This window comes from Lampetra fluviatilis, chromosome 12, assembly GCF_964198595.1.
Source record: "Lampetra fluviatilis chromosome 12, kcLamFluv1.1, whole genome shotgun sequence".
Classification (NCBI taxonomy): Eukaryota; Metazoa; Chordata; class Hyperoartia; order Petromyzontiformes; family Petromyzontidae; genus Lampetra; species Lampetra fluviatilis.
The window spans coordinates 4,392,419-4,411,724 of NC_136286.1; the positions used below are offsets into that span (position 1 = coordinate 4,392,419).

At 41.7% G+C, this 19,306-nt stretch overlaps 1 protein-coding gene across 2 annotated transcripts in view; it reads left to right on the top strand.

The window, feature by feature from the left end:
• Positions 1 to 19,054, top strand: part of LOC144935065 (ligand-dependent nuclear receptor corepressor-like protein) — a 35,651-nt gene extending 16,597 nt beyond the window's left edge. The window contains exon 8 of one of the 2 annotated variants that reach the window (XM_078861408.1): positions 7,467 to 19,054. In XM_078861408.1, coding sequence (XP_078717534.1) covers positions 7,467 to 12,603 — 5,137 coding nt within the window. In that variant the 3' untranslated portion in view covers positions 12,604 to 19,054. Of the gene's footprint in view, positions 1 to 412; positions 6,573 to 7,466 lie in introns of those variants that run through there. The other variant, XM_078861409.1, reaches the window with a different exon arrangement.
• The last annotated feature ends 252 nt before the right edge of the window (positions 19,055 to 19,306 follow it).

Sequence of the window (19,306 nt, forward strand, 5' to 3'; positions counted from 1 at the left end):
TCTCTTGAGCGATATTTTTGTGGTCAGTTTCAGGGATCCCAGAAGACACAATTAAGCTTCAGCTGCATTTATTTTTTATTATGATCAAAATGGAAGCAACTTCTTGAAACTGCAAAGTTTCAGCTTTAAATGGCTGCACAGTGAAATCGCTAGAAAGTTGGAAACCTAAGAAAAAAAGGATGGTGAAGTTTTGCATTCAAAACTTCAATTGGAAAAAAAATGACTTTTATGATGTTCAAATGGAGAAGTGTTTTATTGCTGAAGTTGATAGTTGAAAAGAAAACAGTGGACCCCCCCTCCTCCAGTCCCCACCAAACCCTGGTCACGGCTAGGTCAGTCCAGCCCCCTATGACCCTCCCTATCCATCTTGAGCTGAGCTGAGCGCGGGTATCATTCCGTCCTGTGCCTCTAGGACCAGCCGCCTGGCCGCGGGGGACTTGTATGGGGAGGAGAGGAGGAGGAGGGGGTCCTCGGACAGCCTCGGCCTGGGAGCATTACGGCCCACAGGCGGGGCTGGGGCGGAAGCCGATGCAGACACGCGGGGGGCGGCCACGCTTCAGGGCATGGCCAAACGTGCCATTGAGGAGGGGCTAGCAGAGCTCACGTGCCTTGGCACAAGCAACGCAGACGAACTTCGCGTCAACACCTCAGAGGGCCGAAACCTCGCGCCATGGCTGGGAGCTCTGCTGAGTGAAGGATTGGGCAGCCTAGTAAAACAAACGGAAAGCACTGCAGTGAGGCAAGATGGGCGGCATTCAATGAGCTCATCCAGCTTTCTGCAACAGTTGGCACTTAAACGTATGGCAGCTCAGGCAGTTAGACTGCAAGATCGTGACATTTCTGGGTCTGGTTCAGTTTCCGGGTCTGTGCGTCTTAAGATCCCCCAGTTTCGCGTCAACTCTTCAAGCGCCTTGTCCAATCCGCTACCGGCAGATGTCAATGCAACCTCGAGCATCGACAGGGCCTCTCCTTGTGCATCGTCTGCTTTGTCGACTGTGAAGGACGGCTCCAGCATTGGACGCAAACTGAAAGCTATCCTGCCTAAGCAGCAGAGTGTCAGTTACCTGCCAGCAGAACTGCATGCCCTCAAGATCCTCCAAGGCAGCGCAAGCAACAACAATAACAATGACTTGGCTCTGCTCAATGGGAAATATCTGGCAGATCAGGATGTAACACGGCCAAGGTCGCCAGAGGTGGGACCGCTCCTGACCGGTCTAAGACAAGTTCAGGGAACTGATAACGGAGACCCAAACAAGCAGCCGCGGCGAAAACGTGGTCGCTACCGGCAGTATGACAGCGGAATCCTAGAGGAGGCAATCAGCATGGTAATGAGTGGGCGGATGAGCGTGTCCAAGGCACAGGCCCTGTACGGCATTCCTCACAGCACGCTGGAGTACAAGGTGAAGGAGCGTGCGGGCACACTTAAGGTGCCGCCAAAGCGCCGTCGAGTTGATGGAGAGAGCGACACAGGGAGCAGACTGGCGTTCGGTTTTACGGCTTCTGTGTCGGACTGTGCTGCCTTTAACTCTGGCTACTCAACCCACAATGACATTGCCCCAAACTCGACCGCTGATGAGAACGATACAGCACTTAATGGTGGAGAATAACTGCATTGCTCTTAAATGAAAAAAGTAAAGAGAAATGTGCAATGATGCACTTAATACCTTTCTAAAAGGTACCACCTGTATAGTAAGTCAATAGGCAAAATCTGCCTGTTGTATGATTGCTGGCAAGAGAAAGTCAAGGTTTATGAACACAGCAAGGCTGCAGCCATGTCGGGAGAGAGGTCTGCTGCTAAAATTAATTACAATGTCGTGTTTTGTGTTGAAAACACTAATGTATAACGTCGTAAAAAATTAATCCATTCGTAACTGATCCCTCTAACATTTTTGTTAATTTTAAAGATTCAAAAATGCGAATAAATTTAAGAAAATTTCTAGCGGTATTTTACGAGCATTGTAGGCTATCAAAATTGTGAAAATCAACGAGACTGTAATATTTACAATGGTAAGCCATCATTTTTCGGTTGGATCACTGCCACTAAGTATGCTTGCAAAATGTACTACTTGAGAAAACATATCCTGTCCCTAAGAGGAGGCATTTTATTGCCGAATCAAGGTCCCTAGCCTATCTCTCGACATGGTTCGGAATTGTGAGTTTGCATGGTAATTGTGTGCGGAAAGGAAACGACATGTAGAGTATGGTTTCAATAGGTTTTGATGTTTGCTTGCCATGGTAGTTGCTGATCAGTCATGGTTAAAATATGTGATTGGCGGATGTTTTTGGGAGGGCTACATGGTACACGAAGGTAATGCAAGAAGATATAAAATAGTTTCTTAATATAACAAAGAATGGCAAAGGTGTTATGAAGTATCCAAATGTTAATAGTGATTTTTTAGGAGCATGAGTTGTATTGTTATTCAGGATAATTACATTTATAATAACTAACAATATTTAGATATGGCCTGCTCTTTAAAAATAATAGAAGAACATGTTATGTTTATGCAGATGGTTGTCCATCAGGGATTAGAGTGCTGTGTGCAGCATTTTATACAACAAAGGCTTGAATTTGCCCAAGATGAAGATTTATGACATTTCAGTTTTTTATTTATTTGAAATGCTTCTGAAATAAATGGTAAGGATGGTCACGTTGTGGGTCCAAACATTTACCACTTGAATACGTTAAGCTTGACCAAGATGGAGGTACCGTTGTAGCTAATGCAGATTGTGGACACCTTTAAATAGTTTACAGTGAATGTAGAGTAAAAAAAACTGTCGTAATTAACCTCCCTGCTGAGAATTAAACACTGTTTTTACAGCAGTCGACTGGTCCGCACCTTTTAACGGGTCACTGTAGCATCAGCCTTTACCGTTAACTCCTTAATAGTCTTCAGGGATATGCAGTACTATTCTCCTTGTCCTACAAGTCTGTGAGACTGGCCAGTGCTTATAGATTTTCTTCCTCTGCACTCTCCATGCACCGCGTGTAAAGGATCACTCTGCCGAAAGTGCACCACGTGTATTTTTCTGATTTATTATTGGCATGACCACTCCAGCTATAGCCATAGGGGTTAATTGCTCTATGCCTTATTGAAGAATGTTAAGGCACGGACGTACATACATATAATATAAATTTGTAAAAGCTCATAACGTTGTCGTAATAGTGCATTATGTAAAGCAGTCTTTTGTCTCCGGATTGAAGTAATATTTGTCGCTTTGCTTTCAGGGACAATTGTAAAAATCTTACAAAAATTCAGTATTTGCAAAGCATTGTTTCTCAGCAAGCTTGCTGGTACCGTTCTGGAAAGAGGCTTCACGATTGATTCGAGGCAGTTCTTAATATTGGTGATCTTTACATGTAGTGCATGGGGGGTGTGCACAGGGGACTAAGATACATTTAATCTCGCAGACTTCTTTTCCTCAGGCCTTACTCTGGCACTCCTCAGTACACTGGATTACAACTCATGTCTATTTGTATAGTGATTTTTATTTATTTATGTTCTGTTCCTAAAAATGTAGAGTGGAACACCCCAGGTGCTGGAAACCCATCCACCGTTTTTTATCTCCTGCTCCAAACACTGTTTTTTTTAGTATAGGCAGCATCCTCGATTCGAGCAGCTGAGTCCATGTAGCAGGCTTGTCTTTCTGTGTTAACTTGCAATAATTACTGATTGTCACTCGCATGATGGTATATTAGTATAGAGCCGTTAGGAATTAAATCGCATGCTTAATTGCTCATCCTGCTTACAAGCCAACTCGCATGAATCATTTCCTTTTTGATGCGGTGCCGCATTTCTTGCATTGCGCACGTGAGCTCATCTTTGCATACACATTGGACTCGTGTGCCTAGAAAGATAAGGCTTGTACAAAAAAAAAATTGCTAAATATTTCATTTTATGGAACTCAATCAGGCCTATTCACAAGCGCAGGTTGTGTGTGAAGGGTGGGGTATTTGTTTATGTATTGTATATTCCAGCAGGTTATGTAGCCATGTTTTGGAAAAGTAAATTATTTTTGCAATATATTGGATAGGTTCCTATTTTCCCCTTCATGTTTGTATACATTTCATTGTTTCGTTTTTTTTAAACACATACTAATTCATTTCGTGTTAATTTACACTTGCTTTACAGTGAAACGTGTTTTGTAATGTTTGATACATTTTCCCATATTATTTTCCTTTTGCCAGCATGGCAAGTAAGGGTACAGTATTTATTGGCGTGTATCTCAAAATCAGTTGCATTGTTATTTTTTTTTTGCTGAGACGTGCTTGTGGTTGGGAGCTGACATTTCGTATCATTGTGAATGTAGATACCGGTGTTGCACAGAACGGCCACATTGATTTTTCAGATACAGTAACTTTGTAATGATATTCCTCTATTCCACAGCTATAATTGTATTTTCTTGGTTAAATGTAAGCCAATTTCTATACATTGCAATTTTGGGGCGGGGGAGGTATTTGTGCATTTTTATAATTTATGCTCTTCTGATATACTGTACCGTAGCACTTGTAATTTTTCTATTTATTGTTTATTGTAGCACTAAATCTGTTGAGGTATTGTGGAGCAAATATCTTTTTATTCTGTCTACTAAGAAGATGAAAAAGTCTTAGGTCTCATGATTTACCTAATGCAAGCACTTATGCTTAGTGTGTACATTGGTCGTTAATGGAGTGGGATGTGGTTTGATCTGGAATTAATGTGCTTTATCTAAGGTAAAGTGTTAAGAGTTGACTACTGACTAAGCTAACTTGAGGGGATATTAATTCACTAAACAAGTCTTACTGTATTTGCCCTTCATTCCATGGAGGCAGCTACAACCAAAAAAAATCAATATGATTGGAGGTGACTGGCCGTCCATTGTGTGTTGGGTTGCATTGTTGGGAAATACATTAAAAATTGCATTGGTTATTGTGAACATTCCTAATGCAGTTCTTGGGTATTGCGACAACCGTGCAAAAAATCAAAATAACACATCCCAGGTTTTGGTACATAATTTAAAGAATGTATGCAAATACAGTTGGGGTGGGCGGGGAATGTTTTAATAAGACTTAATTGGTAATTTAAAAAGAAAATAGTGAAAATATTTAATTTCGTATAATTGCATTCTGATTGCTTAAGCTGCACATGATGAAAATGTACTGTATAATGATTAAATGCACCAATTTATAATTATTAGCACTTAATTTAGGCTTATTGCACACATATTATATGGGCAAATACTTTAAACAGTTTTTAGGCACTTTAGTTTCTTTATTTGCCATCACTACTAAATGTGCAGATTGGAAGCGGCATTTGAAACTGAATTCAAAATGGTCCGGCTGAAGTCTTGCACACCATCTCGGCAATCACAGTAAAAGCGGCCATCGGGGGCTCTTTTCCTCTCTGCTACTACTACTACTGTCTCGTGTCCGTCCGCTTGTAAAGCAACAAGGTGCCTCAAACGATCTCTCTCAAACCTCCAGTTTTCAAAAAAAAACTCCTTTGTGTAAAACTACTGAACTTTTGTACGCGTTTTAAACGAGTGAAAAAAAATAATCTTTGTAGTAAATTATCAAAAAAAAACTTGTGTGACTGGTTTGCTTTTGCGTTTTAAGTTTAGTTGCAGTATAATGCATCGTGTGTTTAAAAAGAAAAAGAAAAAAACCTCTTTAAGTACCGGAGTTTTTTTTGTTGGCACTTCAAGGGTGAAAAAATTGCCCTCCACAGAGTCGAGACCCCATCCAGGATGTGCAAACTTTTTAATTGTTTACGCCCGGGTGTTTTTACAAATGAGAATTTTAAAGCATAGAATTGTTTCGTATGGCAATGTTTTTCTTGTGTACTTTCGCCATTCAGTACATATGTTTCATTTATTTCTAACTTGATTGTGGTTCAGGAAAGAAGATATTAAAAAAAATAACATTTTGTGAAATTCATTACAATCACAGAACTGGATGGAGTCTGCAAGGTTTTAAAATTAAATTTGCACCTTTATTAAAGTATGATCTTAATAATATCCCAAAACTGTGGCATTAAACTGCTAAAACTAACAATAGTACCTGTGCTCAAGGTTACCCCAACAGACGTGTACATTGACTTGCTTGACCCTTTATAAGTGTAATGATGTAAAGTTATTACTCTGATTTTCCAATGGGCTTAAAGAGGTTTAAGGTACTATTTGTACTTAAAAGTAGGGGCTACAGTATTCTGTTTTTTAAGCTGTATCAATAAAGCCTCGATTTTAAGTTTTGAATAAATTGTTAAAGTATATAAATTCCTTACTTTTTAGATCCTTAGTTTAATTTATTCATCTGGACCTAATTAATTGCACTATATTATAAAATTGTATTTATTATGGGGAAATTTTCAAATATTTTGTAATCAAAATACATTTCTGCGCTATTGATTGTAGAATTACATTAGAGTTTTGAAGTAAATCCCATTAGATGTGTTCCTGTATTTGTCATCAGCTGTGTAATGTCATGGGGATTCAATGAACTGGAATCTTAAAGTTGAGTTGTTGTAATTAATTTGTCACATGTACCATTGTGTCAAGTTTATGTCCTAAATTGTGTTTGCCTTGTACATGGAATAAATTTCGTGTACTGAAGAGCATTTAACGTCTGCTTCTCATTTTAGAAATATTATTTTGCGGTTGCCGAATATAATTTAACTTGCTCTGTATGCCTGCACATGTATCCCATAAGCATCAAAAGATATCGTAATTTAGCGATCAACCAAGTTGCCGCATTCGCATTCCATTGCGTAAAATATTCGTCTCATTTCCATATGGGCCAAATTATGGTTTGCAGCCTCTCTCTACATCTTTAGCTGCATTGTAGATGGCTCCATATGCATGCTCCACTTAGCAGCAGCGCATCTGAAATGTAACACATGCCGCTATTTAATTGTACACAACGGCTTCCTTACAAGAGTCTGTTAAACATGGCTGCATGGCATCACTTACTATTGCATTGGCATCCCGTCATCATGATGCTAATGCAGGTTTGCTTAGAATAAACCCTTGCTGTCATAGTAACAGAGCCACTCACACCAGTTTTGCGTTGCAGATGCAGGGAACTGCTTATTGGGTCAACCCCATTATGAAAATAATAGTTTTTCAATAATATAGTGTATGTTGATAAGTGGATCATTGTCCGAATATACGTGATTTTTTTTAATGCATTTTTGTTTTATTCTTGTTTGAAAATAACCAACTGAATGTTGTTATTTGAGGACGGGTTTCATTATAACAGCTGTAGTTTCTGATAATGCTTCACGTTATATTTTTTCATTGCTCATTTGTTTACATTTTTGTGAATGGAAAGTTTGTTTTTAAGCATTGAGGTTTCTTTTTTAGCACCATGTGTTTTTTTTGTCAGTTAGTTTATAGTTATCAAAAGATAAAAGTACAGGCATGGTATTGTCCAAGTTGTTTTGTGATCAAGCACATTTTTAAGTGCAACGATTTTCTTTCTTTTTTTGCAGAGTTGCTGGCAAGGTACTGATGATAAAGGAAGATTCATCATCCTACAATGGTGTTTTCCAAAACAGTACCCTTTACTTGATCCTATTGAAACTGTGTCCACTGCACCAGCACTTGCTGGTAGTGGTACTGAAATGCCTTGCTGAAGATTACAGATCAAAATGCAAGTCGTCGAACAGCACAATGGGTAAAAAACCTTGTATGTCAGCATTTTCAGATTGTAAAGTTTTATGTTGGCATCAAACCAAATTTCCATTTAACGAGAGCTGCAATGAATCTAGAAGTGGATGTCCCACTGGTCAACAGTTGGCAAAGGCGTCTAGGGCTTCTTTTAATGCTTCAGTTTTGTCAAACACGTCGAACTATAATTCGAAGGACTCTGACAAAAGATACTGCACTCGTACAAGAACCGAGCCTCGGAGACGTTCTTTCAGGCGTCTCGCAAAGTCAAATGCAGAGTCTCTGAAACACCAGTCAGAACTTTTACCGCATGGTCCCGTGCAGGTCAACTGCCGCAGGTCATGCTGTACAGCGCCGAGAGCAAGACAGTTGCGAAGAGGGAAGAGTCCATCTCCACCCACGCTTTCGCCTGTAGACTCGCTGGACGAGCTGGAAGACTGTGATTTTAACCAGACATCAAAAATCGCATTGAGGAAGTCACGGCCACCCCGACTTGTGCCCCAAGACGATCGGGGAGAGAGCCCTCATTCATCTGGGAGCGAGACCTTGGGGTGTTCACACAATTTCACAGCAGTACACACGAGAGGTTTGAAGGCTGTCCATAATGGAGAGTCTGATAGAGGATCGTCTGAAAGATATTCTGAAAAAGATAGTCTGGAGAGCACAGTCTTAGTTGATGAGCTCATGGACAGGATAAACCTTCGACTGCAAACCATCGAGACTACAGTGCAAATTGATGGCAGCAATCTGGTCTCCAAGTTGTCGGAAAGCAGCAATGAGAATAATGGGAAGAGGTTGTTGGATGATATCACATCACTCATGCAGTGTACCAACGACAAGAAGAGAGACTACAGTTTGGTGGACCTGCTGAGAAAGCATGAAATTCACGTGGTGCAGACCCGGTTGCGAAGAAGACGGCAAAATCTTGGAACACTTCCGCAAACATTGTGTTCTCCTACGAACGCAGCGAGTCATCGCCGGCCAGCAATGCAAGTAAAAAATACACTTTCCGATTTAAATAGTACGTTTTCTTTGACTCCGTTTCACGCGACTGAGGAACCTTCAACTGATGCGACTTGGGAGGGAGATGATGGAACTGATATTGATTGCGCAGACAAAGAGAGCAAGTTTGATTCATTACCTCCTGAGAGCACAGATTGGAAACCCGCAATTCGGTGGCCTTCAATAAAAATAAACAGCCGTGAATTTTACCCTGCACCAAGTGAAGATTCTGATGTCATCTACGTTGATAATATTCCTGACGAGCTCAGTTATTCAGAAATCAATTTCAAAAGCATGCGGAGGAGTACCGCAAGGAAAAGCACAAGAGGAAATGTAAGCGGTCAAGAATGCTATGAGATGCAGACTATTTGGTTAAAAAGCACTGCAGACACAAGTGAAAACGATGTTGAACCACACCAGCCTCAGGAAAATGGCATATATTCAAAGGAGCACATGGAGGCACCAATAAACGGCATGGTAGATATTCCTCCATGTAAACAGGAAAACTGTAATTTTGAAAATGGGGAACAACCTTTATGCAAGCACGGTAGAGTATCTTGCATTTCGGAAACACAAACGTCATTGAAGGCAGAAAATGATTCATCAAAACGAGTGCCAGGACCCAGGAAAAGCAGCAGACTAATTTTGAAGGAGAGAGCAGATGCTAAGACAAATGAACGTATACCATTGAACTCGCGGCATAATGTAAATGGCCATGAAAAATTAATGGATGAAAACACTCAGGCGGACGAAAAATTTGCAAGCTTTACAAAACGTTCGGAAGGCTCTGCAGAACACCAGAGCAGTGAAAACAGTGCTGCTGTAAACACCAGCACTGAGCATGCAGAGGCAACCGGTTCAGGACATTACCAGCTGCCTTGTCAACAAAATACATTGACCGATGATGCAGTTGGGCTTTCTACCTGCAGTACCTTGTGTAGCTCAAGAGAGAGTATTCGTTCCGAATTTAAAGGCAAACTGTGCCACGATCAATGCGTACAAGGAAGGAAAAACGTTGCAGGAAATGTCTGCACACAAACGGGTGACGCGCCAACTATTAAAGGTGGCACAGGTGAAGTCGAGTTTACAGAAAATGCAACCACCTCCCAAAGCTCACCGGCAGTGCCTTTGAGAGACGGGGCTTCAAGCACTGCTTGGAAGAGCTTTGCAAAAGCGAGCAATAACGTTTCCGCAACTCCAAGGTCACCGGTGACGAGTGACCAGCGAACCTTGAGGAGCAGTCGCCGACGCCACACGCAGTCTGCCGCTGTTGACGAGCGTGGCACAGAGCTGCGGACGAAATCACCCTCGCAAACAGATCTGTCGGGCAAAGAGAAAGTGGAAGATTGCGAGCTGGATTTGGAAAGGAGACCAGGTGCATTGGACCACGCAGGGAGAATGGCCATCGAGAGTTCGTCTACTGTGCAGGAACGACAACCGCATGATGCACGCACAGATTCTCTCACGCCGACCGATGAGACTTCACTCAAGGTGAAGACTTCACTGAACGTTAAGTGCCCCGATGAAGCTCAAGAACGCCATAATAGAGAGGAATGTGGTTTGAAAGAAGAAGACATGCAAATGCTGTTCATTTGCATGTGTTCACATGACTCAAATGGGGATCAAAACCACCCCAAAGCGAAAATCAACTCAACGTGTGACAAGAAATTGCGTGGGATCGTCGTCGTTGATGAAGATGTTCAGTTTCAGGGAAATGTGATGCCTCAAGGGGATATACCTCCGTGTAGTGTCTGCCTCAATGCCGACTGTTCACGTGAATGTTTACAGCCTTGTCACAGTGAATCGGAGGCTCGGGGTGATGTGCAAATTTCTCTTGAACCCGATTCGAACGACAGAAGCTCAAGTTTTTTCGAGCTGAAATCTTCCTGCACCATGGAGTCCCCACCGAATAACACAGGCACATCCACACCATCCTCTGACGGTGCTAAATGGTCAAGATCTGAATATATGAAGTTGTTATGGAAAAAAAGACACAATATTTTGGCATCAAAAATTACATGTTCCAAAAATGTAGAAGATGCTGGTGAGCAGACACCTGAAAATAACAATTCGTTGATATCGAAACTCGGACCCAGGCTGTTTTATGAGAGTTCCTTGCTAAATATTTCAACTAAACCACCCATATGTAAAAGTCATCGAAGCTCTACCAGTGTTTATTCCAGCCAGACACAAAGTACATCAGAGGAGCAAATGCATGAATTGCACATCAGCGAATTGAGTAATAACCTTGCCAATCCTGAAGTGAGCATATTGGGTGAAGATGTTCAGCAAAATGTTAATAGAGGCGATGGGAAAATGCAAACCAGATCTCAGATTCGGGCACTGGAATTGCCAGAAGACAGATTACAAGAGCAATTTTTGCATCACATGGTTTCAGAGAAAAACAGTAATGAAACACATTCACTGTCTGATAATTGCACTGTCTTGAAAAATGTATTCACTCAGGAAATTGAAATGTATAATTATGCCACACAGCCTTCAGCACAATCAAGTATATTCCATACATTTACTCCGGATACGAGGTCAGAGTGTTATGGTGCGGTAAGCATTGGTCCCACACTCCACTTTGCAGGAGAATATTTTGTTCAACAAGAACTGGTGGATTCCATCAATGAGCAATATGAAAACATCAATCATGGCTGGATCCCCGTGAAAAATTGCAATCTACTGGCGAAAGGAAAATCTAAATCGGAACGAAAAAAAGATGTCTGGCTGATGGGGAAGAAGAGAACAAAGAAGGTCACAAGCAGGAGAATTCCTCTCATCCAACAACTTTTCAGCAGCAGTTGCAGTCTACCGAAACTTCAAGAATGGTTCCTGGAGTCGACAGAAACGAGGCCTCTACCCATCCTGTCGAAGGCAAACGCCCGAGATCCTTTCAGCGTCTTGCAAGCGTCACGGGAAAAAAAGACGCAAATGTCGGACGGACAGTCCTTCGCACTAACTGCAAAATGTGATCGGATGGAAAAACACCTGAAGAAGTTTGCGCTGACTGCGAGTAAAGCTCAGAAAATCCCATCAAAACAAAATACCAAGAAAGTTGTCTATAAAACAAAGCTCATTCCTGAGAGTCAAGGAAAAGGAGAAGACTGTGCTGAATGTGTTAACAAGAATAAAAATCCCAAACGGACAGTCACTCCCACGAGTGCCAAAGAGCGCATTACCAATGCCCCTGTAAGAAAAGAAAAAGCACACAGTCTACAAAATTCGAAACCTAAGCCATCCAGAAATGCTACTGAAAATAAATTAACAGCAAAAGTTTCCCAAGGAAGTAAATCTTCCGACGAAAACGGTACTCGGGTATGCCAGCAGAAATGGCTGCAGGGCGAACGCATTTCAAAGAAGTACATGAACATGCGCGGAAAGGCTACATGGACCGGCGCCCATTGCGGTAAAGTCGCACGCCTTCCTCGTGAACTCAAAGCGCTCTTGGAGGATGACGTCCACAAGAATCTTCCTGCAGCTGGAAACCAGCGCTTCGGCGTAAGAAAATCGAGGATGCAGAGTGTCGACAGCCCCAGACCGATGCTGAGCATAGGCATGAAGGATCTGAGGCTGCAAAACAAATCAAAATCTTCCAGAACCAATAGTGGAAGCCCACTGAAGGACTCTGAACCTCCTTCGAAAGGTGCACATACAAAAACAAAAGAATGCTCAACTGATGGTGACCCAGCAAGCCTTCGTGCGCCCAAAGCCGTCGCCAGAGTGGATGGCGAGTATGTTGACTCAAGGACAGTGAGCCACAGTCTGAAGTCGAGGCGTGCCTTGCAGGGGAAGGAGGCCGCAAGGATTCCTTCAAAGTCTTCTCAATTTGCTGCCGCTCTTTTGAGGCCCTCCAGGCTGGGTGACGCAGAAAGGAAACGGAGGCATGACGATATGCCCCATGCTTCTGCAAAGAAGATGCATTTGGTTTTGAGAGCGTGCAAAAAGACATAACATCTTAAACACGAACTAAACGTTTCGAGAGCTCACCAGTTGAATTAATTGCATGCATGAACAAGACCGGATCCTCAATGAGTGGCGTTGAATGATGGTGCTTGAGACAGATTTTTTGAAAAATACCTACTATTTTATATAGGACAAAAGTAATTCATGTATTTTTTTTACTTGCGGTTCACGAGGCAGCCATCTAGAGTGTATAACTGTATCAATTAACTCCTTTTAAGCAACCTGCATAATACAAGCCATGTGAAAAAATACCTCCAGGGCTCCGAGTCAACTGCTGAGGTTCAGAGAATTAAGAAAACAGCGGGCCACTGAGGGGGGCCACTGGCTCTGTGATGGCAACGCCAACTATTTTTTAGCCGGAACGTTGAAATGCAAATGATTGCCAAAATCAGGCAATTTATTTTTAAGGATATATTTACAGTTGTACAACAGACTTGAAGTTCCACGAAACTTGAGTGACTTTGCAAAACAAGCAATTTTGACTTGCAACTTTAATGTATGTGTGTAGGGATAAATATACATGTTGATTTCTTTACTGCTATATTGTACATTTTTGGAAGAAGAAAAAAAACATTGTGTTTCATAACAATTTAAATTGTACAAACAAAATATATCTTGTGCGCAGACTCTGCCACTAGAGTGCACCAGAGCACAGGTTGATGTTAATTTGCGTTGCACAATTATAAACTAAAGTTTATTTTTTACCAGGTAAGGCCCCAGCATCGGTGTGAGGCTGCAGAAAAATATATCTGTAGCGTTTTCATGTAACGGTGCCAAATGTGCTCGTCTTTTGCAATTGCAATGCAGGTGTGTTTCTCAACTTCTTACGACCCCTTTCTCTTTGTTTAAGAAACAATAATCATAATTTCCTACCATGTTACTCGATCATTTAAAACTCTGGCTTTATTCTGGCACAATTATATTGTTTTACTAAAGGGGCAGCTCGTCCTGCAGGTGGGGATGATCTTTCCCATTGCCTCTGTCCTTTTCTCACAACTCTTCTCCCCTTGTTTGTCTGTACACATGTTGAACTTCATTTGCACCGTACGTAGCCAACCACGCTAATCGGAGGTGCGGGGGAACGACAATAAACTAAACACAAAAATAAGTTCTAAAAGAAATTCGTTTAACAAAAAATGTCTCTGCATCGCCTCTGCCCCTCCTCAGTTGGCCACACTCAGCAACTCACCAGACACCTGACACAACTCACCACCTTGCACTGTCATTAGATACCACTCGTGTGACACCACTGCCAGTCACCCATCAGATACTCACCTGACATCTGACCCTCATCAGACATCACTCGCCAGAAACCTCACCGACTTCAACAAAAACACCAAAACTCACCAGTCATCCACCTGACACCAGCTTCACCTGACGCGTCACCACTCAGTAGGCACTCCCCAGACACTAACGCGCCTGAAACTCAGCAGACATGACCCACCACTCACCTGACACCAGCCACCAAGCATCTCCCAAACTCGCCAGACGCACTCATAATAAAGTTTTTGGGTTAGATCGCGTTATTTCGAAATCTGTCGTAACCCTCCACCACCCGACACGGCCAATCAGCAAAAAAAAAGTTTCACGTTGATAAAAGCCAAATAGTTCACTACTTTCGCCCACCGATGTGTTGAAGAGTGAAACCACAACATTTACATTTTTTGAGTACAACGTTTCTCTGGTAATTGCCCGATAATGCTGAATGCAATTACCAGCGATCTGACCCAAAAACTTTATTATGAATAATATTGGTCGCGAAAGCCTACGTGTAAAACTCTCACTACACCTACGAAAGATCAAGACTGTTAACGACTCCACTACATCCCCACACCACACCACTGCATGAATACACTACACAAACTCTACACTACACCGTTAAATGCGTCTCTTTTCCCCTCATTCAGTCATTTATTTCTCTCACTTACATTTTAAATTCAATCATTGCACTCATTCACGCTCTGCTGCACTGCCCACAGCTTCTCACGCAGACCCACTGGCCATCCAGCATCTCCCAAACCTGATCCCCGATGCCCTCCGATGACTTCTTGGGCCAGCCGTTTGGCTAGCTTGATCTTTGCGGCCACCAGGGAAACATTTGATTTGTGATACACATCAGCACTATAGGCTTCCGGGATTTTGATGTTTGTTTTCCACATAGGTGAATATATTTGTTTTGCTCTCATATCCACAGGCGACGGTCCTTCCATCGATACCAAACACGTAGCTTGAAAAAAAAAATTGATTTGCATAAGGTTTTATTAAAAGTGGCACGTACACACTATGGAAGAATTGTGTGTGTGTATATATATCGTGCACTCAGGAAATGGAGAAACGAACATGGCATGCCTTTACACAGTGATTGCAAAAAAGCGACTGTTGTTTTGACCCTGTGTTATTCTCTTGGGATTGTTTAATGTTTTTATTATTAGATCGTTAAAAAGTGTGAAGGTTTGATTTTGTCGGAGCACTATGCAAGGCATCCTATGCAGTGTGCCAAATTGTGTAATTGCGAACCAAAGGAGCCGAGACAATCGATTTCTGTATGTCAATTCCTATGTCTTCCCGTGTATATTTTTTTACACTATAATATTGTAATTTGTGTTCGCGCGTTCAATGTTAAGTTGGTCAACAGGGGATCCATCCAAAATCTTTTGCGCACATTTGGGCTGAGTTACAACAGAATTATAGTCTGAGATGAGACACGCCTATGCAAACGCCATTGTGCCAGCAACATTAGTTATTGATTAGAGTGTACGTAATACCAAGGAGATTGTGTGAATAAGTAGATTTTATTCCGCATTGGGCCATAACAACTCTCAAACACAGAATTCATTCATCGACATATTATCACTACGGTGTGATGCTCAGATGCTGTCAAATATATATTTTTAGTTCACGTATTACATGCGTGGCTTCGCAAGCAGTGGCAATGCTGGTTTAAAAAAAAAATAGACTAACCTGGACGCATATCATCCACTGTTTCTGATGAGCCATTCATTGTCTGACTTATTGTGTACATACTATTGTCAAAGTCATCCATTTAAGCGTTACTGAACCGAAATTTAATTGTGGCTGCAAGGCCCGTTAACGTCTGTTGAAGCAACTTGAAGGTAACTAGTTTTAAATGTGGTCATTCATTTAGTGCTATTAATGGGGTTTTTTTCTGCTGCTTCTGCTGCATATTAAATTGGTAGCCGTAAAGTGTTGTCAACACATTTATAAAATGCCAATTACATTAATTACCACGTGCATGAACATTGACCTATGAAATACAGTACTGCGTTTTGAAATAACACGTTTGTGTACTGAAAGATAAACAACCGTTTGGTCGGCTTGCTGTTGAAAATCAAGTCTCATCCCAGGTTATTATTTTATCGGAGCTTTGAGTGTTCCATCGCATACGTTCCAATCGCTCATTGCAGTAAGAGAATTGGCCAAACATCCCTATGCAGGACCCTGCTTGAAAGAGCCTTGAGATTGAGTGCAGCTTTTATGGTTAAATAGCCTAAGCATTATCACGTGATCAAGAAGAATACGCCTTAGTTGTGACCGTCCGTATTCGTAAATGATTCTTTTATCACTTATTTTAGTTGACTGACAAATCATGCATTTGGCGTCTTTTGATGAGAACACAACAGCACAGTAATGCGAGCATGTCAATTGAACAAATAACAAACCATGTTTAAAATGTATTCTCCTGACAGCAGTGTTTTCTCGCTACAAGACGCAACAACTCTTGTAGATATCTACCACCTATACTGTGTATCCTGTGACGTTTCACTCGAGTTTGATACTCCCTGAATGACTCATTTAGAGCAGTGAAAATTTAAGTCGGAACCTATACAAGTGATGGCACAGTGGTGTCACTCCTGTATTTTCAAGACAGTTTCGCTGCCATGTACGACACAAGCTTAATGCTTCGTGAATGACAATCATATCTAAATTACACATTAAAATTTCAAGAGGACCACATTGGCAGTGGCGTACAAGCCACACGTGAAAAACAACTCGGCATATTGATCAAACACTTTTATAAACAGAACATTATATAGATTCATACGCGATGGCCATTGTCAGAAACAGTGTGGCCCTGCTGTGACCGTAACATTAGATGTGTTTTATTGTGTCACTACCGAAGCTTTTGGCTTGTTGGAAAGCCTGGACACGCATCCTAGGTATGCACCAACAAGTAGGGAACAAATTCCATTGTAATGACCTCTGGGAAGAACATTGCACCATTGATTGTACAAAGAAAATGCATTTATTTTTTTATGCGGAGTTGGTGTACGTGCGGTATAAGGAAAGTTTCTACATGTTTAACAGATGGGTGATGTGTTAAACGGCACTGCAGGTTATTTAGTGTGTACATAAGCAATACTCAGGGACTCTCAAAACAGTTTTTACCCACTGGATTACGATAATGAAAAGTGCATTTACTCACATCCAGGCAAAAGAGACTTTGGTAATTTGCCTGTTAAGACTGTGAACTTAACCACTCGTCATGTTGTGGGAACCGCTGGCCACTTGTGTTGATCACTAAACGGTGATTTTAATCAGTGCCTCTAAGTTTGAGTGCTTTTATCACTTACACTATGCGTGAAGTCTGTAATCACGACTCTGGAGCAATAATTATCTTGCACATGGGTGCCTTGTTAAATGTTGAAGCTGCAGTGCAAAGCAACCGATCTTTACACAATTATTTTATCGCATATTGTATTCGAATACTTTGCAGCAGCTTACAATGTTCTAAATCGCACATCTTTTTCAGGTGGCATTGTATATTTGTACACGTGTGAAACATGGATTTATGCACAAGATCTGCCGACAGGTGATGGAAGGCAGCGCATTGTCTTCACAATTTTCCTTTTGGATTGGCTTTTGAATCGGTAGAACATTTTGCTTTATGTATGTAAATTGTATACCCTCTGGCTTAATTACCGTTACATGTATATAATTTTCTTCACACAATCTCGTTTCAAGTCTTGTTTCCGTAGTTTATTGTTTCACTATTCATGTCACCATGTATCATGCCTAGTTTGCAAGCTTTTCATACATATACAACACTTTCATGGAAATGCAAAAGACTGACCATTGAAAAACGTTCAGGAAAAACGCCAGCTATGGATACAAGTTGCAAAAAAATGTCACTTATTTCTGACACAATCAATTTAATTTCTTCCCTCCCCCTTTTATTAAAAGTCACTGAATTATTCTACTGCAAAATAAAGTGAAATGTAAGCGTGCACCGGGATTGTATGGAAGTCGAACGTCCACGGACTTTCTGCTATTGTTATTTTTATAATGACAGTGAATACATCAAAAAATACTGGCATCTGCATTCCATGCTCACTCCTCTGTCCACACAGAAGCATACATTTTGGAACCCAACAGTTGGTCGATTAACATATTTCATGCGGTCGTGTTAAGTGTGGGTCCTCCCACCTCTTCGAAGATGGCTGGATATGTGCTTATGTATGTTTAACTTCTTTCGCACCGTACGTAGCCAACCACGCGAATCGGAGGTGCGGGGGCTGGGGTGGAAGAATAGGCTTCAAATACCCTCCAGGGAGGGTGCTTTCTTGACATCCTTCTGCCAACAGTAGCGTGAGAAAGCCAAATCGCAAGGCTGCTTGTTTTACATTGCTTTACATTCAAGATACCGGTTATAATTGTAATGGCTGGCTTCTCGAGCCAAGGATTTATCAGGGGGGGAATAGCACGGAGTGGGCCAACACTACATCTCAAATCGGCATGCTTTACCAAGAGAGGAGGCTCTGTCTCATCGGTGGTGGTGATAACAGAAGTTGTCGAAAGGGCCAATGGACCTCATAGCCAGGGCCAGAAAAGGGCTCTGCCAAACATGACGAAAGGGTTTCTGGTTGTGCGTTCGCATTGCTGGGTTCGCCAATTTTTAGCACACACCCGCCAGTGTCGTCAGGCGGTGATATTTTAACTTCAGGTGGTTTAGCCACTGTCAAACTTTCGTGTTAAACGGTGACAGAAAGTGAGCATGGTCTGGACTTACACAAGTAATAAAAATCGCGTGGCATTTCCACATAGACTTTTCACTCATATTTGGCGACGCTAAAATGTGGTTTGTGTGTGTGTGTTTCGCTTGTCAACTTTCTGAAACAATGGGTGTTCATTTGTAGACCCAAAATGAAATGCACATTTTTTTTTTCGGAAAAAAACTGCCGTATTGTGCTGCTGGGAAACATTTTAATAATGGGAAAAAAAGTTACAATAAACTGGATTTTAAATAATGCAAACAGTCGTCAAATCCTTATTGTGCGATTGTTGCTGCGACCCGGATAAAGTGTTAGTGGTGGGGTTGGTTGATGGCACTGTGATGATGCGTGAGACACTCAGGAGCGGAATGGTGCCTCCAGCAGACGGTAAATCAAGTAAGTCTCATTTTTAAATCCTTTATATTAAGTTTGCGTGCTTGCGTGCGACCGTGCAAATCTTTCGGTCGTTTTTTAACCCACTTCCCGTGATCCAATCGAGCTGACATTTTCCACAGACTCGTTGTGCGAGACAATGTTCGTGAAAAAAATTCCCAAAATTATACACCTTTTAGGCAAAAAAAAACTATTCTACATATATTCAAATATAACTCATTCATGGCTTTGGCTGAACGTCACAGTGTAAGAGCCCAGACCGTAACCCCTCCACAGGCCGTGGCGGA